The sequence below is a fragment of the Saccostrea echinata genome, unplaced genomic scaffold (assembly GCF_033153115.1).
Source record: "Saccostrea echinata isolate AGI-Se365-2 ecotype Australia unplaced genomic scaffold, CSIRO_AGI_Sech_v1 ptg000117l, whole genome shotgun sequence".
NCBI lineage: Eukaryota > Metazoa > Mollusca > Bivalvia > Ostreida > Ostreidae > Saccostrea > Saccostrea echinata.
In genome coordinates, this window is record NW_026889866.1 from 959,972 (window position 1) to 984,142 (window position 24,171).

At 32.8% G+C, this 24,171-nt stretch overlaps 1 protein-coding gene and 1 pseudogene across 1 annotated transcript; both read left to right on the top strand.

The window, feature by feature from the left end:
• Nucleotides 1–2,193: 2,193 nt before the first annotated feature.
• Nucleotides 2,194–23,925, top strand: LOC133177311 (uncharacterized). The gene is made up of 7 exons (XM_061312368.1): nucleotides 2,194–2,235; nucleotides 12,775–12,823; nucleotides 12,954–13,102; nucleotides 13,406–13,617; nucleotides 19,531–19,670; nucleotides 22,756–22,855; nucleotides 23,751–23,925. The coding sequence occupies exons 1-7, from the start codon at nucleotides 2,200–2,202 to the stop codon at nucleotides 23,923–23,925; spliced, it is 861 nt and encodes a 286-aa protein (XP_061168352.1). The 5' UTR covers nucleotides 2,194–2,199.
• LOC133177285 (uncharacterized) lies at nucleotides 9,118–10,252 on the top strand (annotated as a pseudogene).
• Nucleotides 23,926–24,171: the final 246 nt, after the last annotated feature.

Consider the following 24,171-nt stretch of genomic DNA (forward strand, 5'->3'; position numbering starts at 1 on the left):
TTTTCTGTTGCCCTTTTAAACATTCCTTACCAGTTTTTCCAGGAGCGAAACTTTATAGAATGTTGGAAAAAGAAACCCCTCCCCCTTTTTGACGTTATTTTCAAGCGCATAATTGTTTGGACACTTCATATAATATTTACGATAAAATGTCATATTACTTACAGAATGGGGTAAAAATTGCAATTTTTACGGAACAATTGTGTCGTACCACATGCCTGAATTAAAAGGATTTTTTATGACAAATGTCGTATCTTAAGAGTTTTTCTCAGATACACTCAGGTAGAAAAAGCGTAATATTTGAGGTTGCGCCGCCTGGACATACCATTGCTTACAAAAACATTAACAATTTATTAAAAAATAAACCTTATGATTTATGGTTTATTCGATCGATAGAAACGATGATGCTAAGTAAATATGTAAAAATTCATTGATGTATCTAAAGCGGTTTTAATTTTATGGCGCTAGTCCACGAACTTTTTGATAACCCCTCGTATAAATGTGATTGAAAGTTCCAGAGCAATAAAGATGCAGCTGGAAGCTGGCAAAATTCAACAGTCCTTTGCAGAATGACTCCGTGTTTCACAGAGCGTTATCAGTCGTCTATGGAACCGGTATTTGCAGACGGGTAACGTCCAAAGAAGACCAAAATCAGGACGTCTAAAGTGTACCACAGCCCATGAGGACCGTTATTTGGCCAACGTTGCTGAAAGACAACGCTTTCAAAGTGCAGTTAAGTCAAACGTTGACTTCTAGAGAGCAACAGGAACACAATTTTCAACTCAGACTGTAAGAAACAGACTGCATGTACATTACGCTAATCTCAAAGCTTGCAGACCAGCCGTATGTTCCATAGCAGAACTGGAGCATTGCAGAAATAGGCAAGAGAGCATAGAAATTGACATCAACGTCATTAGCGCTCAGTTCTCGAATCTCGATTTTGTGTCGACTTCCATGATGGTAGAAGACTTGAGTGGAGAACAGAGGGAGAGAGATATTCTGATTGTTGCATTTCTGAGCATGATAGATTTGGTAGTAGATCACTAATGATTTGGGCAGGGATAAGTGTTGACTACAAAACTGATTTGCTCATTATTGAAGGTTTCCTGTCAGGTTTATAGTATCGTGATGAGATTCGTATTTTAGCTCGTCCAACACTTCCCAGAATCGTCAAGAATTTATTACTTCATGCAAGAAGAATGGCAGCAGATAATACAGGAGAGCATTGCACGGCTAATGGGCAGCATGGAAGGTGTTGTAGAACTGTTATTTCTTTGCGGGGAAGTCATACAAAATACTGACAAACATTGTAAAAAAAATAAAGAGTCCAAATTATTTTTTATGTTAACAGATATGCTAGAAATTGTGTGTGTTTTTCTGTATGCATATGAAAATTTTGTTGAGGTTCTTGTTAATCACTATGAATTTTAAATGAAATAAAATGACGAAAATATTAAGTAAAAAGCAAACTTTTTTCTTTACAAGAGTGCATATAAAAGTATGTTTTTTTATAATCCCTATCTTTTGTATCCAGTATATTTCAAATTGCTTAAAGGCATAGGATCTCTGTTTTTAAAATCTCTATTTCTAGTGATTAAACATTTCCGTTTTGAAATCGCAGAACAACATTTCGATATGACACATCTCTATTTCTAAAGCGCGAACCAACATGTTGATATGGCATTTACAATGAATTCAATACTGCATTTCCGATATATCTTTCCAAATGTGATCGAGCTCAATATTTTGGATAATATGAAAATCAAAGTCAGAATGTCTGGTCGGTTGTATAAAAAAAAAAGAAAGAACCGCTTTCAATTTACAAAAAAACTTCCTGCTTTTGGGATAATTTAATTGATGTAGTCTACTTTAGTTAAATGAACTAGAATATATATATATATATATATATATATATATATATATATATATATATATATATATATATATATATATATATATATATATATATATATATATATATATTGATACTATATGAGTTATAATTATCTAATAAGGTGTTTTCCTTTTTTTTTTAAAAATTTAATATGTTTATTTTTGAATTCATCTCTAAATGATAAAGATGTTTTTGTTATCTTCACTTAAATCAATATCTTCAAATCAAGGATCTTTTTATTAAAACAGGTTGCATACTTTGACGGAGTTTAATTACGAACCTTTTTTTTTTTATGTAGATCAGACATTATGAAACTTCTGGTGGCAATTGCTTGTGTTTTAGCAGTAAGTATTATTCATATTTTAAGCACTGATTCATCATTGAATTAATTTGATAACAGCATCTAAGCATAGCATATATTTTTATATGTATATTTTTATATATTATTTTTAAAAGAATTGTATCAGTAGACGATGCATTAACATAATTATGTTTTCATACTTGATTAGAATAACTTTGATTACCATGATTACTTATAACATGGTCTACATTGAATTCCAATTGCCAATTCAAAAAGCATATATTACAATGGCAGACAATGCATTTTGTCCTTTTTTCAACACTGGTATTTATGTAAAATGCTCGCTAATAAAACTAGAGGACCATGGGTCACAACGTTCACCTGACTCGCTGTGGCAGTAATGTACTGCAACTGTAGATTTTCCCCAAATATATTCCATTGTTAAACTTTGATTGGCCATTGTGGCCTTACCCTACCGACGGGATCATGATTTGACAAATTCAAACTACACTGTGTTATGAAGTTTTCTCCTAAATTTCCACTCCTCTCGCCCATTTGGTTGTGAGAAGGTTTTAATTTTTTTTTTTTTTTCAATAAACGGTATTCCAATGTAAAACTTGCCAATGTGGTCCCACCCTATCCCTGGGACTTTTGATTTGTATAAGCATTATTCTACACGACATGAGAATTCTACCATATCAATATGACATTTCATGCCTCTGTTGTTCTTGAGAAGAAGTATTTCAAAGATTTTTACCGCCTATTCCTATGTAAAACCTAAATTGTCAAGAGTAGCTCCATCATATTCCCGCGGGACATAATTTGAACTATTTTGAATCTACACTACCAGAGAATGCTTCTATATCTATATGAATAATTTTACCTTTGCTAGAGGAATTTCTCCCCAAATATTCCATTATACATCTATAATCGCCCATTGTGGCCCCGTCCTCCCCCTGGGGACATGATTTAAATAATCTTGAATCTACTCTACCTTAGGATGCTTCCTCGTAAGTTTTACTTTCCAGGCTCAGTGCTTCTTGAGAAGAAGATTTTTTTAAGATTATATTAAATTTTCGCCTAATCTTAATTATCTTCACCTTGAAGAGCCAATGGTCATTGATTTAAATAAAAATAGAATTCCGTTTACCCAAGTATACCTTGTAGGAAGTTGGGTTAAAACTAGCTCAATGGCTCTTCAGAAGAAGTCGGATAGGTGAAATGTTTACACTTGGACAGACAAAAGGATGCCGGACAAAATGTGATTAGAAAAGCTCACCTGGGTCGAAGGCTCAGATGAGCTAAGACGTGTTGGTTTACATATTTTCCCACAGTCCTTCAGATGGTTTGAATTGTTTTAAATGATTTTGAATCCTTCATTATAGGTATAGGTTTCTTTGAACCCTAAAAAATGTACAAAATGAATCATACAAAGTAGTCTGCAATCATCTATGATACCTATGTATATGATTAAAATGTCGAAAAATATTTTTGATCAACATAAAAATTATACCATATTTTGGAAATGCCAAGAAAATATGTCCCTTTGAAATATGTGCATGTATGATAATGCATCCGAATTATATCTTTAGCTGACCTGTGTATGAGCTTTTCTGATTGAAATTTGTCCGTTGTCAGTCGTCATTATTGCTGTTGTTGTCGTCTTCGTTGTGCATGTAAACTTTTCACATTTGCATCCTCTCCAGAACCACTGGACCAATTTCAAAAAAATTTGGCACAAAGCATCCTTTAATGAATGTGATTAAAGTTTGTGCAAAAGAAAGGGTCACGCCCTCTTCCAAGGAAATATAAATAAGAAATAAGGAGAATTAGGTGGGGTCATTCAAAAATCTTCAATACATAGCAAAAAAAAAAAATACCAGTAGAGTTTCCCTAATAGCATGATGAAAATTCTTCTTTTCAATTATTCATATCTATATCTATATGGAAACATCCTCAGGCATTGTAGATTAAAAGTTTGTTCAAATCATGACCCTTGGGATAGGGTGAGGTCAAGATATACATAGGTACATGTATGTATAGGGAGTATATTATACTGATGAAAAAACATAGCCATAATGACTCAGACGGGCGTTTTGGCTCATGGGCGTCTTGTTTTAAAGATGTCAGGACAACCTTTGAATATCTGAAGATTTAGACTTTGGTCAGAACTTTATCGTTGTACGTAAAATAAAGTCTTCATACATGTATTCGAAGTGGAAATATATGAACATATTTACAATTAAATATTGTTTTGCATTTAAATTGTTTAAAGGATATCAAATTAATTTTTTTTTTTTTTTTTGGGGGGGGGGTCTCTGATGTCTTCTATTTCAAATTCAATGAGATATATCAAAGCAAAGTAAAAGTATAATTAATTGATAGGACGTCGTTGACGTATCTAAATGTCGAATTTAAGAAAAAAAGGCCTCTTCTTTCCATGCTGCTTATAAATTGGGATAAGGAGTACCCATGCAACAGATTGTTTGAAGATCTGGTCTCTTAAGGCTACAAGCTTGTAGATATTTTTAATGAGGAACTTCAGCATCTTTCCTATATCAACTCCAGAATGATAAAACTGAATAATATGCATTAATTACCTTGCTGCTAAACAAGCTAAGCTACATCTACTAAACGCCAAATGGTAGACACGGTAAAACAGTTAGTATTTAATAGTCGATAACATCAAAACAAATAATAATTCTACTTAAAATGTTCCAACTTTATCTGAAATATTAAAGGAATGAAAAGAAAGATAACACATTTAATGCATTTCCAGTTGATTTCATCAAATGACGGGCAAAGTAAGACAAATGAAGCTTGATATTGAAGGAACTTGATAATCTGTTATCTCTTGCGTGCACTGGGCCCGCCGTCACCAAAAATCCTCCTGATTGCGGGTAATATTAAGTTACATACGTAATTTACATTCATTAAAAAATTATATTTCTAACATATGCAAAGCAGTACCAGAAGGGACCAAGGGGCATGCCCATCAAATTTTGAAGCTCAAAATTTAGAAAAGATGAATAAATCAATTTTCTGTTGGTAGATTCTGCTTTTTAATACAAAATTATAAAAAAAAATTGCTAAAAAACTCAAAAGAATAATTTCTAGAACTAAAACCTAGAAGCTTCCTTGCACCTATAAGGGATTTGCCTTTGACTTTTTACATGTTTTAAACATTCCTTTTTTTATAATCGGGTTCGTACTGCACTAAATTAATGTTCCAAATGAAGTTGTCAGGTAAGAGATTATTTATTTGAAACTTGCTGTGTAGCTTTATAGCGACAAACTATTTATCAAGTTTGAATTTTGTCACGTTTGACCAACAGTAAATCAGTTTTTAACAGGGTTCAGGATCGGGTTCGTGGTGCACTAAATTAATGTTTCAAAAACGTTGTTGTCAGGTTAAATCGCAGTACCTCCAAACAATTTTAATAAAACAACTAGTCTTGGAGATAAATACTGTTTGACTGTCACTTCTTTACTATGTTCTGCTTACACGAACTGTTCTGATCAAAACATGCATGTATGTCTAGAGACAGTCAAACACGTCTGTGTAAGGCAGACTTCATTCCAAGGCATTTCATGTATAAACAAGTAATTACCGAAAGGTCCACATTTTGGGGGGCACTTTCCATATACAGGGTCTTTTAAAATGACATCCTAAAAAGAAAAGGGAATACCGGTAGGGGACATGTATTGCTTATGCGCTACTCTCAGAATGTTTGTTTATTTTGACATACATGTATCTTGTGCTGGCTTCTATGGTGTAAAGAATCAGTGCACTTTAGCACGTCATTTGGAATCTTATTAGCTATCCGTTTTAAGCGTTGAATTACAATATATCGTTAAATTGTGCATGCATATGCTTTTGATATTAATGCCTGGAATTTTTCGTCATACATATTTCTTTAATTACAGACATGTAAAAGCCTTAAATTCCGGAAATTTGAACTAGCCCACTTTCAAGTTTAAGGTACCCGAAAAAAGGCGGAGACAATTAAATAGCATGGAAATGGAATGCTAGCATTAGCGCAAGATTTTCCGTATTGATTTTACAATATGAATTTAAATGTAGGAGATAAAGACTGTGTAGTTTTATGGTGCACAAATAAGAATTATTCATTGCCATACATATAATTATCATGTTTTGTATCCATATATTTACTTTAGCTTAATATTTTTTCCGCTTTATATCAAGGAAGAAACAAACTCTTTCAGGTAAAACTGAAAGGCGGCTTTCAGTGACTTTTCAGTGTCCAGTCAGTCACTGAATGGCAGGTTCATTTCAGTGACCTTTCACAATTCAGGTACCTTCCAGTCATCATTCAGCAGACACATTTCAGTTATCTTTCAGTGACCTTTCCGTCGTCTTTCAGACGCCTTTCAGTGACCCTCCATCATCTTTCAGTGACCTTTCAGTTGTAATTCAACGACCTTTTTTCGGCTTTTATTAGTTTATCAATAATTATTCTTTTACAAATTTTGAATAAAATTGTTCACATCTTTAAATGTTTTTGTTTTTTTCTTATTGTGATAAGATTTAGATACGTAGAACTGGTAATGGTTAGATGTTTATTTCTTCTTAAATTGTTTACTTAAATGTTAAATTGTGATTATTAACCATAAAATTTACCTAAAAATAATTTCATTATTTCTAAAGATTACAATTTAACTGTGGACTGATAAAATTCAAAATTATTTTCGAATTTCTATTCTGTTGCATGATAATTGATTTAGGAAAGAAAATTATTCAAATGATGAAAAATAATTATTAAATATTTGTATCAGATTTTAATTATCGGACATATAAGTTTTTTTCTTTCTGTAAAATCTCTTAATCAGTAATAAATATTTTGACAAGTTTATTCAATTTAATAAGTTGTTAAATCAATACACAATCAGTCAATCTGAAAAAAAAAATGGTCAAAATGGTCTAAATAAAAACAAGAAAGAAAGTTTTCTTTTTTTTTTTTTTAGCTGTTATATTGTTTTTCATTATTTTTATTTCCATTTAACACAGTGTATAATGCTATGAGTTTTAAATGGAAATATTTTGTAGTAAAAGACGAAACGGAATCAGTTTTTATGCCTCTTATGGAAGAAAGGAAACTTTATATTTTAATGTTTTGTTTAAAAGATTTAATATAGTATAGTGGGTCTTTGCTCCATGTTTTTGTTAACCGATAAATGTATATTTTTACGCAAACTTTAAGGATAAACTTTCCAAAAAAAAAAAAAAAATGGAGCAAATACTCACTCATATCAAAACATTCTGTTATAGTATGAGAAAATTATCATTTTTGCTCTCTTAAGTGTGTGTATGTTATTTCAGAGGCAAATAATTTCTATCTTTGGAAGAATTTTGCAAATTGTGGAGATTTTACATAAAGGTATACTTTAATGATGGATGAAGTATCAAAGAAATTTTTTCACCTACGTGTTTGTCGCACTATAGGTATACTTCGCTCGCCTTGTTTTCCCATCTTCTTTAACTGAGTGACATAAACCTATAAGGACGTATCCTTTTTGAGCAGTTAGTTTCTTCATTAGATTTTTACAGACATTAGCCTTACCAAATGAAAGACTTTTTTAAAGTAAAAAGAATAAATACAAATTTCAATATTTGCATGCAAAAAAGAACATTTCTGTTTACCATGAATATGCATTTATATATTGCTATAAAAAAATGCATTTATATAATTGCTATAAAAATTGAAGTGTCAGTTTTATTTATTGCAATTTAATGCAATTTTCTTTGGTCGTTTTTGTAGATTTTTTTGAAGAATAATAATCTTGAAGAATTGTTAAGTCGTACGAAAATCATATCACCAGCAAATTATCTCCCTGTCCTCAACAGCATTTCAACCAATGAAATAATTGAAAATTTTCATATCATGCGTTTTCTACAAATCATAAGAGGAAGTGCGTAGTCCGAAGACTGTAAAATACTTTAACTTTAGATAACGTCTTGTAAGGAGACGGTAACAAGATTTGCCTGGAGCAGAAAATACCGCTTTAAACTGCCCATGATTTTTTTTAAAGTAAAGGTCTGTTTGATTTAAATTCATTATCATAATCACAAAGTTTAAGAGTAAACTGTTACGTCCCTGTTTGTATGAAAATGACATGGGGGTATCAATATCTATATTGAGACGTAAACAATGGGGAAAATCGCAAAGAAAATGCTTGTGTGGAAAAAAATTCATACCACTGGTAAAAGAAATATTTAAAATCCACCGTCATTAAGTAAATTGCTAAAAATTAATTTGCAACATCTCGAAGAGATCGACAATTCCATCTTTTTGTCCGTTTAAAAAAATCATGGTCAGACTTCAAAAGATATTACTTTACAGTTCTCTTATGCTATCACAAACGCTTCTTAAAGGAGTTTTTATCAGCCAAAAGTACATTTTATACAACATAGAATTGAAATACACAATTATGCAAACACTTTGATAACTATACACCAGTTATAAGTTCGTGTAACTACTTTATACATGTAAATGGTTCAAATTGAAGGTATCATTACACCTTTAGTTTTTATAGAATATAAGCTAGATAGGCATAATAATGATCATTAAATTACTGAATCACAGGCATGAAAATTATGAGATCTTAATTGTTTTCTGGGCTTTCCATTATAAAAATTGAATCCAACAAAAAAGAAGAAGAAAATGGCCAATCTACAAGCGCAAATCAACTTTCTAGAGAACGACAGAGAAAATTATACCTTCTTCATGGTTGATATAAGTATTCAGTGAGGACGAGACGCAACGACCGAACATATTGGAGATGTGTAGACCGACAGTGTCAAGCTACAGTTGTGACAATTGACAACATCCTTATGTCCTTTGGTCGGCCTCAAAATCATGAAGGGGACTTCATTGATTTGGCAACAGAATCCTTTGTCAAAAAAATGAAGAAGAGATGCAGAGAGAAAGCAGCACTCATACCATCCATATATGATGAGGAGTTAGGAGCACTCCAGAATGCTGACTGTGATGACACTGTGATAGACATGATTAGACAGATCCCTACCTTTCAATCCTGCAAATCTGTACGTACCTGAGTCGAGGAAAAATGATGCTCAAACAGCCTACCACACAAGAAGAAATCAATCTACGGATCCATGGACATAGACCTTAGCTCGTGAGAGATTGCTTTTATGTGATGACAGAGATGAAGCAGGAAAAAGAATAATTGTGTTTGCAATTGATTCCAACCTTCAGAGACTTTGTGAGTCCACAACCGTATTTAGTAATGGAACTTTCTATTCCTGAACATCTCTATTCACCCAGCTATACACCCTGTATGCAGATGTTGATGGAACAGTTTGCTTGCTTCCCAACAAAACTGAAGCAACTTACTGTTTTCTCTTTTGAAGACCACAGTCAACGAACGACATTCCATGCTTACAACCGAATCCTGGATGATTTTTTTTTAAGTGGCAGCCAGAAATGCAATGAAAGAGAACTTTCCAAACACAACCATTTGAGGATGCTTTTTCCACTACACTCAGTCTATTTCGAGGAAAGTCCAAAACTGTGGTCTGACAACTGAATTTAAGGAGAACGAGGACTTCCATAGACTTGTAAGAAGAGCTGCCGTCCTCCCTCTGGTACCATGTCCCCGTGTTGAAGATGTGTTGTTCCAGTCCTTAGATGACAATGATGACAACACTACCGCTGGAATGCGCTTCAAGGACTATGTGACTGAAACCTGGGTCGAAGGACATCTTGAAACGTGGAACCATTTTGATCATGAGAGACCGAGAACCAACAACGCAGTTGAGGGGTGGCACCACAAGTTCAATAGAATGTGCAGACGTGCCCACACAAACATCTTTGTGTTTATCGAAGTGCTTCAAAAAGAACAAGCTTCAAATGAAGCAAAGATAATTCAGATCACAATAGGATGAGTCGTGCGTCGCAAAAAGATAGTATCGTCTGCTGGATTCACTTCTACAACGTCTCAAGGACAGTCTGTGTCAAGGGCAAATGGACATAGTGGTCTAAGCTGATGCTGCTTCGCAACTAATTCATTTTGAGTGAGCAGAAATTATATAGATAAAATAATAATGATATTTCTTTAAAAGTGAGCAGTGAACAGTGATTGTGATGATTGTCAGTCTTATTTTTGTCTTATTTATTAAGGTTTCTTATGCCATGTTAAAAAAATACCAGAAGTAAAATATCATTACCATACACAAGCGTTTTTAATTTCTTATTCTATAAAGCTTTATTGATATATTATCTTGATGAAAAAAATATTTAATTCAATATTTAATAAATTAATTTTTAGTTTACATCAGTGATGAGCTATAATTTAATTATTTTAAAGAAAGAGAGAGATGACAACACTGATAGATAACCAGCCCAACAAAAGTCAGGAATAGAAGAAAAATCAATATGTTGAAAATATTTCCTAAAATTATTTGATTTTTATGATAAATAATATTTAATTATTGTTTTAAAATAGATTACAAATAAGATATAAAATATCGAGCTCGAGATAACGATGTTTGGCTGTATATATTATGCTATTAATATAATAAATATGTAATTAAATCATTTTGTTCTCCACCTGTAACCCATTCAAACTTAGCCAACACAGTAGTAGCTTAAAACAGGCAATAGCCTACTTGTGACTAAATTATTTTGTTTTCTACCTGTACCTCATCCCCACTTAGCCAACACAGTAGTAGCTTAAAGAAACTATAGCCTACCTGTTATCAAATTCTTTTGTTCTCCACCTATATCCTATTCTCACTTAGCCAACACAGATTTGGTACAGATTTACCTGTGTTTAACCTGTATTTTTTTTCTAAATATTAGCGAAGTAAGAAGGCAACGATGAAATATATGGATATAACGAACAGTATTTAAGCTCAAAAATCCATTCAAACAATACAAATCAGGAGCACAGCAAACACGGATCTCTAAAACATCAAAGGTGGGATCAGGTGCCATGTGTTAATAATGGGTGTTTACGAGTATACGTAAAAAAAAACGTAGATTGATTAATTTTATATTTTTCCAGATTTAAATTACATTATTATGTTCCCCAAACGAAATTTGGGAACATATTGTTTTTACTCTGTTTCTTCTTCTTATTATTCTTTTTTTTTCTACTTTCTTCTCCGGTACTTTTTTGTCCGGGAGTGTTCTCATAGAATCCGATTGACATGAAACCTTTTTAGGGTTAATAGGCATGTTGTGTAGGTGTTCGGAACGAAGGTCATTTTGCGCGCACATGCATGCACGTGCGCGCGCGTGCAATGAGTGAAATGATTGATATACTTGATGAAGCCGTAACTTTAATATTTCTTGATGAATTGCTTTGAAACTCAAAATATAAAGATATATTAGTAGTCTAGACAAGATAACATGGTCAAATTAGCTTGAACGCACGCGCATGCACGTGTGCTCTTCTCTGATTGGCTGATACAAAAATTTCAATAATTTCCCTCTTTTTTGACAAAATGCTTTCAAATTTAGAATATAAGTATATATTATAAGGTGCTTCAACATGATATATAAGAAATTTCTTGAAAACACGCGCATGCAAGTGTGCTGCAATCTGATTGGTTGAAACTTTAAATGTCTATAACTCCCTTGGTTTTCAAAAAACAAAAGAAAGGATGAAATTTACGACATGGATAGGCACATAGAGCTCTTACATTATGATACTATCAAAATTGAATGCAACGCCATGCATGCGCGTATGCTGAATTCTGATTGGCTAATACTTAAAGGGGTACATCGCTCTTATTTTTCAATGAAATTCTTTAATATTTAACACAAATATATGTATTGTGAGACACTATAGGAAAATTAATGTGAAAAATGTAGAAAACATGTGCAAGCACATGCGTTGAAATTTGATTGGCTAATACCCATATAGCTATATCGGAGTAGTTTTCCGATGAAATACCCTTAAAAATAAAGTGTCCAACTATATTACAAAAGTATTGTCTAGTATAATGAAGCTTTCAGGGAATGGAGCATCATAAGGGATTGGGGAGCCGTTTGGGGAACATCTGTAACGGTTCCCGTTACAATTAGCACTACTTTTTAATGAGACTATTTTTAAGGATGTTTTTTTTCCATATGCAAAAATCTGATGACTCCTTAATCTTTAAATGTTAAAGAAACGACGTTCCTTTGAATATTAATAACTTTTGAAGTTAATGTTATGGAACATTATATATATTTATATATCCATCCTTTTTCACAATTCAATTTTCATAAATTTTTATTACCAATAATGTATAAAAGGTGAAAATAACGAACATTGATCACCCTCATCAATCACGTCAACAAAACTAATCATGAACAGGGCAAAAATACGGACCCATGGAAACACCAGAGGTTGGATCAGCTGCCAAGAAGGACTGAGTAGGAATCCTCTGTAATACAATAAGATGAAAAGAGAAAGAATCCTCTGTAATACAATAAGATGAAAAGAGAAATAATTTTAGAGGTTGTCGAAGATACACACTCTCTGAAGCCAATCTATAATTGATACATATTTTTTTTTACAATTATTCATTCATTTCTCTTCCTCTTTTAAGATCTCTGGCCAAGCGCTTGCTGACTGGATGCATCCTCACTATAGTTTTAGTATGTCATGTTTGTGTAATTTTGTTTCTATTTTTAATGGAAATAGAAAGAATATTCCATATAAGTAAAATGTGAATGACGAATGAAGTTCCTTGCAATGAATTAGTCAAAAACATATTTTTATTTCCAGGATGCCGTGAGAGTGAAGGCATAGAAATTTTTGGGATTCATAAGGATAGTACAGTGATCATTTCGAATGGAACTTGCAAAAATACACCTCTGACACAACATGAAGGAATTTTTAATATTTCGTATAATTGCACTGATGAAGTGAAGGGGGTCTGATTTCTTTTATCAAATTTTATATTTGCTAATTTGAATAAGATCATTTAATGTCACCTTTTTCAATGATTTTTTTTGTGCCTAAGATACACGTATTTGTAAGACAGGTTTTTGAATGAACATTTGTTTTAAAATAGATTCTTTTATCTTATTTTTCCCTGTTTTCAAAATCCTGCATCTCGATCGATCTAAAATATGTTTGTACATTGTAAAACATTTGTATCAAATATTTTAACCAGATCACGTCAATACGTACATTTATTGTAGCAAATTCTACAATACAGTTTTAACAAATTGCAGGAAACTCCCACTGCAATTGAAGTAGAAATAAGTGTTAAAGATCCAATATTTGATGAAACCACAAGTGCCACAACTGTATCAGCGAACAAAACTTTATCTACAACGACCCAAGTTTTTATTGGAGGACACAACAACCATAAATTTAAAATAAGATGCCTTAACATCCCAAATGCTGGAGTAAATAAAACTGTTGCACATGTTTTTGAAGGAGGGTATGTATCGTTTTATTGAGAAAATAATATATTTTATCGTTACATTTATGTAGCCTTCGAAAAATGTCTGAATTCAATTCGGATATTCTTCTATATATTTTTTGATACTTGTCTCACATCGGTCATTATGGAATGTATGAATAACGAGATGGTGTGGAATACTTTAGTAGAGAAAACATTCCCTCCGAGAACCGAAAGCCCGATGGTGTTTTCTCTCTACTCATTCGGCTCTATCAAGGTTCTTTTTCATCTTGCTTAAACAAAAACATTTACCCATTCATATATCCAATTTTGCTACTGCAATACATTAATACATTTAGATCTAGCCCATTTAGCACACCCACACACCCACACCCACACACACACACACACACACACACACACACACACACATATATATATATATATATATATATATATATATATATATATATATATATATATATATATATATATATATATATATATATATATATATATATATATATATAAAGCACTAAAAACCAACAACACTGTATATCCTAAGTGTCGGATCTACTATGTAGATACAAGGTCACGGATGGAAATTTCTATAAAGAACTTAAAATGACCAACGACACGAACAATAAAAATTGTCAAATTTTGTGGGACGACCTGTCCCTTCCTCAGGACAAAGAAAAAAGTTAAGAAGTTTATAAACAGTTGTGAAGAAAGAAATCCGGAGCGCTATGAATTGCGTCCGGTCTATCAGGTGTACTCTGATCAAAGAAATGCTGCATTTTTTCTAATATGCTTCTACTTTTCCCCCTCTAATTTGTGCCATCTGTGCAGAAGTATGTGTATGGCATGTCAAACGTCGCAATATTCAATTTTTTTCATTTGTATTGTATAATTTTACATTTGTATTGTATAATTTTCCATTTGCATTCTAAACTTTTTTTTATTTGTGTTGTATTTTTTTTTCATTTGAATTGCATAATTTATATTTGTTTAATATAATATTAATTTGCATTGTACAACTTTCATTTGTACTAGGATTGTTAGAATATTCGCGGACAAGTTCTGTTGTGAGCGCGCTATTTGTATGAAATCAGTAAAACTCTGCATTAAAAAAAGCTATACGCATTTTCCTATTAATGTACAAAGAATATGTGTTTTCCGATGATCTTTTTTTTAAAGTATACCTAGCTAAATTATTGCAGCTTTACAATTTAGAGACATAATTTTGAAATTAAAAATTGCACTGTTGTAGCGTATTAAGATTTATGATATTTCACATCTCTCTAAGATATTCATGAAACGTCATTTAGCGAACTTTTGAATAAAATTGGAGAAGTTTTGACTGTTGTATCGCTAATTATACATGTAAATGATCAATGCGTTAAAAAAAAAAAAAATGGTAACGTCATTGAACGTCTAGGAGCACCAAGCTTTTAAAAAAAATTGTGTGCAGACAGGAAAATGCCCGAAAGATATAAATATATTTTTAGATGCTGCTGGGGATGGCTTACACGTATCTAGTACCACAATGTTCATGTGGTAGAACTTTTTAAGAATGAAAGGATGGACATTTTTTTTTATTTTCAACTCCTGCGATACCCCCAAAATCCTGCTCTTTGCATGGACGTTGCGCCTATGGAATTTGCAGTGTTTCTCGTATATCTGATCGCTGAACTGCGTAGACATTGGTTTAAACATCTCACTAATATCTGATACGCCATAAAAGACATTTTTATGCCCCCGCCATGAAATGGCCATATTTAGCCATATGAATACTGAAACATCTCAATGTTGTGTGGATTCAAATGTCATGGCCCCTTTGGGGGGTTAGGATGAGTGCAGAGTACGTGGCAAAAACTTTCGGTGAATTGAAAGAAAAACGGAATTCTTTTGAAGAACAGAATGGTCAAGTTTACTTAGTTATATTATGCATTGTTGCCCAAGGCGTTAAGTTAAAAGTAATCACATCAGATTCTTTAAATTATGAGAACGGCTGGGTTTACTAATCCATCCAGTCACTTTTCAAAAACAGATATTACGACTACAGAGAAAGATGTCCTTTTCTCACATGCATCCTATGATTCTTGTTCAAGAAGAGAACATGAGGTAACCGTCTCTGTCTTGTGTTTATCAAGATGTAAAGCCATTATTTCACTGAATTTACTACGGATATTTTCGTTTACCCATCAAGACAAGGAGCACACAGCAAATGTGACCGATCGACAGGGGATGCTTACTCCTCCATAGCACTTGATCCCACCTCTTATGTCTTTAGAGTTCCGTTTATGCTGATTGCTCCGAATTTGTAACGTTGTATTAGACATTTGAGCTTGATTGCTGTTCAAAACTTCATATTTCATACATTAGCAACGTGCTATTGACTGTTATTGAATGATATTCACAGAAACTGAAAATAAAATTTTGGAGTTCAAAAACTCTTGCAAAGAAAGGGATCAATTTTATTCCCATTTTTAGTAATTTTAGACTGTTGTGTGAATTGACCTTCGTTTTAAGCCCACAGCTTCGATCATTTCCAGCTCTTATAGAGCTTGCAATCTGTTGTTGGATACTATTCATTTTAGTGATATATCAAAATACCTTAAAGTAAACCATGAAGAAAGGGATACCAAGAGGGTGTTATCTGTTTTCCCATTGATCAGATACAAACACCTAAGAATGTATATATCAAGGATTAGAAAGAAACTGTTTCCTTTTCAATGAAGAATTAGTTCTTCTCTGATGGAAGGTAGATGCTAGCTGGACCAGAGATTAATACAGAAGTGTCATGATGACCCCACAGAAAAAAAATGTCATCAATATCAAATTACAAGTGTATACACCTTGTTTGCTACAGGTGTTTGATCTCTTGTTTGATCAATGACTAACAATCCCTCTGAAAAATTAAGTAATGGCCTCATAGTTCTGGATATTATGGAGCATGCAGACCATTCTGCATTAAACTCTGCAGAAAGTTTGAATAGAATTGGAAAAGATAAGTTTGAAGATTTTAGTCAGAGAACGTCTTTATTCTGTTCGGCCATATTTCTATTCATCACAAAACCCCTAACAACACAAAATCCAGCAATCGGTAACAGGATAGAAGGGTTTGACTTCATTCAGATTAAATGTTAATCTCCTCTCTATATTGTCTTTCAAATAAAACAAAGAAACCTCACATTTTCCTTTCAGCATAAGAATCGAGCTCATCTCCATTCTGTGGTGGTTGTTATCTACATCTTAGAACCAAAAGTGATTTTATTCTATGCATGTAGGATTTTCAGTAAGGATATGTAGCCCGAGGATCAAGTGACAAACTATTTACTATGGATGGTTTATATCATTGTCCAAATGGTCATCAGATCTTTCTTTGATCAAATTTCTAGCAAGTTCAAAGAGTCTCACATTAGATCTAGTTAAAAATGCATACATGTATATTTTCTTTAAAAATGCAGCAAGAGCAAAGCGAAAAAACGGAATTGTGCAGGTACTTCTCTTGTCATTTGAGCCCATGTAAAATACCCAAACTCAAGTTATACGAAGGGCTTATTTTTTTGTTTAAAGTCAATATGGACTTTATATCACAACATTGTGAATATTGTAATTGTGACCACTTGGGACATATAGCAGGACAGCTTAGACTGTTGTATTGAATTCAAATGACGTTGATAACTGGGTATGTTGTTTATAATATCTTTTACTATTTAATTATATCTAAAAGGGATCATTTATTAAATCAATATTAATTTAGGTAGCTAGATGCAAATGTTATTTTTGACTTTATCTTAGTTTCATCTTATGAAAAGCGGCATAGTATATTAAAAAGTGATGTCATATGCATATATTTTATTAAAAGCACCAAACATTTTTACTAATAATTCATAAAGTATTTTTATTATCTTAAACCATAATAGTAGGGGAAATCCGTGCAAGAAATTAGTAAATGTCAACCATAAGCGTAATTTCTGAGGGCCATTTTGTGAAATGGCTGCCATGGCCATCAAGGCTAGATTCTGCGATGGCCCAATATCCAGATTTCTTTATATTGTGAATGTCTATATTTGTGCCAAAAAACGGTGCTTTTATCACAAAATGCACAATAGGTTACCTATGCCGCAGTACTAGAATATGTATCGTTTCATTTGACTATCGAGATTGAATATACCGTTCACCGTAGCTAAGTCGGTAGAGCGCTTGCTCCGTGATCGGGAGGTCGTGAGTGCGAACCACGGCCGCGACAGACCTATATATAAGTCGATAAAAAATAGGTGAAACTGTTCGTTTTCGCCATGAGCTCGGTACTTTAAAGTGAACGTTGCGGGTACTTCGGATGAGACCTTAAAAACCGAGGTCCCGTGTCACGGCAGACGTTGGCACGAGAAAGACCCCCATTGCTCATGGCCCTGAGTGCCGAGTAAAGGTCAAAATTTGAAGCCCTTCACCGGTATATGGTGACGTTTCTAAAAGAGTGAAAAATTCTGGAATTTGACATAAAACAACACACAATCAATCAATCAATCGAGATTGAATACTGTTCGTTATCTTCATATTTCAATCAACACAAATTTGACAATTGGATACGTTAGAGGAATACGCAGATTAAGTTCGAAATTGGTCATGGTCCGATGATTTTTGACAGAGTTATCCCTCTTGAACTTAAAAAAAGGAAGAAATTTTCAGTTTTCACTCTCTAACATTTGTAGGGATGTATGTATAAGGTTGAAACTGCATATGCAGGATTTTAACCAGGAAATACAGGTCAAGTTCGAATTTGGTCATGGTCCGATGATTTTTGAACCTGAACGTTGAAAAAATAAGAGATTTTCAGTTTCTGCTTTTTAACTTTTGTAGGGATGTATGTAAAAGGTTAAAATTACATATGCAGCTATTTTATCAGAAAATACGGGTCAAGCTTGAATACAAATTTAAAACTAAAAATTGCATTTGAAATTTTGGATGCTTGCGAGGGCATTTGTGGCGTTAACTACACATCTATTAAAAATTATAACATGTCTTGATATACTTGTCCAATTTTTAGGTCAGAAAAAGACATGAAAAGTCTGTAGAAATGAAATGCATTTAGAACTATGAAAACGCTTCACAGGTCTGGATACAGGTTGTCACGTCAACTAACATCATAAAACGTCAAGTGATTGTTCCGTGAATCCTTTGACCGCGCAGTAAAAACCATCGTATATTTTCCAAGTTATAGTAAATGGATCCGACCTCTTACATACAAATTAACAAACGATAAGAATTTAATTAGATATATTTCATTCTTCAAAGTCTACAATATATTTTCCATAAATCAACGTGTCCGCCAACTTTTTCTACAACCCTCGTAGTGTATAATTGTCCATTTGTATTGTATAATTTTCTATTTGTATTCTATACTTTCCGTTTCTATTCTAAAATTTTTATTTGTATTGTATAATTATTCATTTGTATTGCATAATTTATATTTGTATTGCATAATTTATATTTGTATTGCATAATTTATATTTGTATTATATACAGTAACTTTCATTTGTATTGTAAACATATAATTGTCCCTTTTTATTGTATAATTTTCCAATTGTATTATATAATTATAGAATACGCATTGAAAATTATAGAATACATATTAAACATTTTAGAATACAAAGGAAAAAGTAAAGAATAAAAATGGAAAAGTATAAGTAGAATGCAAATAAAGGTGTACAATACAAATGGAAAATATCGAATATTGCAACGTGTGATGTGCCATATTCGGAATTGTGTATTTCAGATAAAAGTTGCAATATTTTAAATACAATCCAATACTTTCTGTATTATGAAAAAAAAGAGAGTATAAATGATTGTATGTATGCACCTGAATACATATCAACTTCGAAAGTTCTTAGTCAAACCATTACTATTGAAGTAAGTAAATTGATGATGAATTTCAAAAACATTCAGGTCCCACATATTACCAGACAACCAAAAAGAAGTATCATCAATTGAAATGCACTTTAAATCAATCGAGGATATCAACTCTCCTGACATCAGCGAGATCTATATTGGAGATGAATTTTTCATGTTTCTTAAATATACTGGAGGTATGTATGAATTGTGTAAATAATAATCGTATATCCTAAATTCACTTTAAGATCCGTAATATAAGCATTGTTTTTTTATTATTGAAATCTAAATGTATTTGTGTTTAATCCTAGTGCACAATTTTCCCAAACCATTGCAAAATGCAACAAAAGCAAAGTTAATGCAATAACTCACCATATATTAATTATGAATTCTGTCATAAAAATATAAGAAAAATTATTGTGAATACTAAGGGATGTATTCTGTACCTTCTGTAATTGTCCTCTTTTTTTTTAAAGTAAAACGAATTAAGACTTCACAGTCATAATTGATTTCTTATGCATTTTGTCATGACAAGTCAATTTCCTTCAGCATATGACAACACGTAAACATAAGGACAATTTTTAACAATACAATTTTCGATATCATCAAGCTCTGTACAGAATAGTTCATATTCTGATGACACGTGAAATGTAAATAAAACAGGAGGCACAGGGGCCATATTGGCTAGGAAACCGTAGAAATCAGTTTAGTCTTGAAAAGTTTAAAAATAAAAGAGGTGGGGGGGGGGTGAACCAACTTGAATCTATACTTCATTGGGATGTTTTGAATATATATGAAAAATAATGGCTTTGCTGTTCTTAAGAAGAAAATATTTATTGATAAATCATTTGTATGACCATTATCCCCTGTTATGACCCCTCTATTCTCCTGGGGGTCATGATTTGAACAAACTTGAATCTACATTACCTGAGCATGCTTCCATTTAAATATGACCAATCATGGCTTTGCTGTTCTTGAGAAGAAGATTCTTAAATATTTTTCCTATGTATTCCTATGTAAAACTTTGATCGCCCATTGTGGCCCCACCCTACCCATGGGGTTGAGGGTTTGAACCAACTTGAATGTACACTATCTGAGGATGCTACCATATAAATACGACTAAACATAGCTATGCTTTTCTTGAGAAGAAGATTTTTAAAGATTTTTACTATATATTCCTATGTAAAACTTTGATCGACCATTGTGGCCCCACCCTACCCAGGGGAGGGGGGGGGGGTTATGATTTGAACAAACTTGAATCTACACTATCTGAGGATGCTTCGATATAAATATGACCAATCACGGCTTTGTTGTTCTTCGCAGCTATGTTAAGGCTTCCCGAAGCTTTGAAATGCGCTCAAAGCATAATATTGCATTGCGAGGTCGGTTTCGGATTCAATTTATAAGCATTGTACTTTAGTACTTCCAAATAATATAAAGGATTCCCTCGGCTATATATTAAAGATATGTGTCATGGTATCACATGACTTTGTTGATCATGTGACGGTCATTTATAATTTTTTGAAGTGTTTCACATAAATCGCTTCGGCGCAGCTGATTAACAAAATAATTATTAATATTCTGTCATATAAATAAACCCATCGTATCATTGTGTACCCGAAATGTGCTTGGGAAAAGTCATGGTATTACTTGGGTACAAAATATTTCGTGAGAAATTCATCTTACCTACAAATGTATGTGTATTTTCCACACAATATCGTTATCTGTATTAAAAGAAAGCCATTACACATTTTTCCTAAGCAAGATTCAGTTAGAGAACAACCTCTTCTTACAGATTTCCATAAGAAAACTCAGATTAATCCTCATTAATCACCAGCGCCAGACTCTTTTATACACACACAAAAAAAAATTCTACCTTCAACCACGGGGGAAAAAAGTATACTTTTCAAAAGTTTAATTTTCGTAAGCATTTTGAACATGCTGATTTTCAACGAAGGGTACGTAAGTGATGTATTTTCAAAAAATTCGGACATATAAGACTTAAAAAAACCTTTAATGACTCGTGAATTTTGCAATAGCTATCTAGCATTTTACATGTAGTTTGAAATAAAGTGTAAAGTTTATGACACTCTCCCCGTCATAACAACTCAAGTTTGCAGTGACATGACGTCATTTTCCATTATGACGTCATATTTTGGTAGTTAAGAGAAGGGAAGGTACAGAGTGCACTGTGATATTCTATGGGAACCTTAACCTATAGCTACCTGCGTTGAGAAGATTTTTAAAGAATTTTCCTATATATTCTTATATAAAACTTTGATCGCCCATTGTGGCCCCACCCTACCCTCGGAGGTCATGATTTGAATAAACTTGAATGTAAACTACCTGAGGATGCTTCCATATAAATATGACCAATCATGGCTTCGTGTTCTTGAGAATAATTGAGTGTTCTTAAATAATTACCCTACATATTCCCATGTAAAACTTTGGTCGCCAATTGTGGCCCCACTCTACCCCCGGGGGTCATGATTTGGACAAATTTGAATCTACACTACCTGAGGATGCTTTCATATAAGTTTCATATTTTCAAGCACAGTGGTTCTTGAGAAGAAGATTTTTAAATGATGCCATTAATTTTTCACGAATTTATAATTGATCATCTCCTCTTGGAAGAAGGCATGGCCCTTCGTTTGAACAAACTGAATCCCCTTTACCCAAGGATACTTTGTGGCTAGTTTGGTTGAAATTGGCCCAGTGGTTCTTGAGAAGAAGATGAAAATGTGAAAAGTTTACAACGACAACAACAGCGACGACGACGAAAGACAACGGACAAATTTCGATCAGAAAAGCTCACTTGAGCCTTCGGCTCAGGTGAGATAAAAAGGCAATTAAGAAATCGCCATGTGCGTATAAAATCTAAATTGTTGGGGCAATCGAATAATGTCGGTGTGTGTTACAAGTTCAAAATCTGGCATGATACCAGCTTAGTTTATCAAACATATTTTGAAAAAATACACAATATCCCTTATTTAATTATGATATGCATATTAAGTCCTTAAAATGAATAGAAATCTTTGGTTTGAATATCATAGAGATATGTATAATTCTAGTAAACCTCTTTAAAATGTAGTTGAGAAATATTCAAGCGTATCATAAACTTGTACACTTACCAGGTAATACATGTACTTGCATATTTAAGCAACTTATCTTTACTAACGACAATGCATATGTTTGCATGTTGACATTTAAATTAGTTTTAATTGTCCCAATGTAAAGAAAAAGTATTTTGGACCTTTCTTACTCTATCATTATCATTTTCAGTCTCCCATTATGAGGTAATACCAAAACAATGTACTGCATATGCAGGAACAGTAGTCCCTGGAGAACGCGGGAAAAATGTTTCATTATGGGATGAAAGCAAGTAAGAACAATTTTCATATCATTTGTTTTATACGCAGTGTGTTGGGCTTCAAGGTTGTTAGATATAAAAAATCTCTTTGCTGCATCATACCAAATCTTCCCGAAAGAAATATGATCTTTCGTTTTTCGGGAAAAAATATTGTCATTTTTAAAAAGTAAGGGGAAAAACATGATCATATAAGACCACTTTTATTTCCTTCTTGTCTCTACAATAAGTGCGTTATGAAAATTTGCTTGTACACCTCTCACTGTGAAGAAAGCATAAAATTTATTTTTCATCACTCGACATTTCATTAATCAAAATATCTTCTAAATTAGTTTAAATGCACATAGATCGGAGACGTTGTTAAAGGATGATACTTTTAATAATAATTGTCTCCTATATATATATATATTTTTTTATAAATTACTATTCCAGTATTTCTCCTGATAAGTCCATAAATATAATGTAGGACTGCTCGATGAGTCAATGGATTGTATTATAAGCATTAGAAACAATTGTTTAAAGTATAGCAAAACTTTTACTGAATTGTTTTTTGTGCAAAATGCGTTTCATCGAACCCCTAAACCAAACATTTGTCCTTAGCCTAACAAACTCAGGCAAACAGTTTCGTTTTTTGGAACCGATAAAATGCAATTTGCCTTCCACACAATCATAAAGTAAACATGGTATGTGCGGTGTAAGTATTCATATTGAAAATATTTTTTATATATAATTTTTTATTCATTCGTTTTGTTATTTATCTTTTTATTCATTCATTTATTTATTTGCCTTGTGCGCAATATGTATATTTTATTGGTTTTGTGTCATTGATAACTGGGTTATATTTGTCTTTTTTAACACAAGCTTAAGTTCTTTTCAAAGAACAATGCAGCTTTACGCTTTTTCATAATAGAACGGGATGCAAAGTACACGAGGAATTATTGTCATCTATAAACAAATACCAAAACAAAACTGATGTCATTGCCGCCAAGATATATGGGTTCAGGTTTAAAGGAAGTAATTACATCACTATAGCCTGTGAAGTTGGTGTTTTCCCCAAGAATTCTCAGAAAGTGAGTAAGATATGAAGTTGTATACAAAATGATAAATATATGTCACACGGTAAAAATAATTATAAAAGAAAAAGAAAATGCACATATTCCAGATTTCCTTTCACTAGCGCTTTCTCGAATTTCATGCATATATCTTCTGACGTAAATACATTTGAACAGATTGTTTGGCTTATTGACGTTAACTATGACGTCATGTAGTCCAGGGTCATAGTTAACGTTTCTGAGCAAAAGGATCATATTTGTCATGTAGGCATCTATAAT

Bases quoted from the DNA above. Each gene is read 5' to 3' on its own strand.
- LOC133177311 (XM_061312368.1), top strand. From the start codon at position 2,200: ATGAAACTTCTGGTGGCAATTGCTTGTGTTTTAGCA. The intron at 12,824-12,953 runs GTATGTCATGTT...TTTTATTTCCAG, and splicing joins GCATCCTCACTATAGTTTTA to GATGCCGTGAGAGTGAAGGC. The intron at 13,618-19,530 runs GTATGTATCGTT...AAAAACATTCAG, and splicing joins GCACATGTTTTTGAAGGAGG to GTCCCACATATTACCAGACA.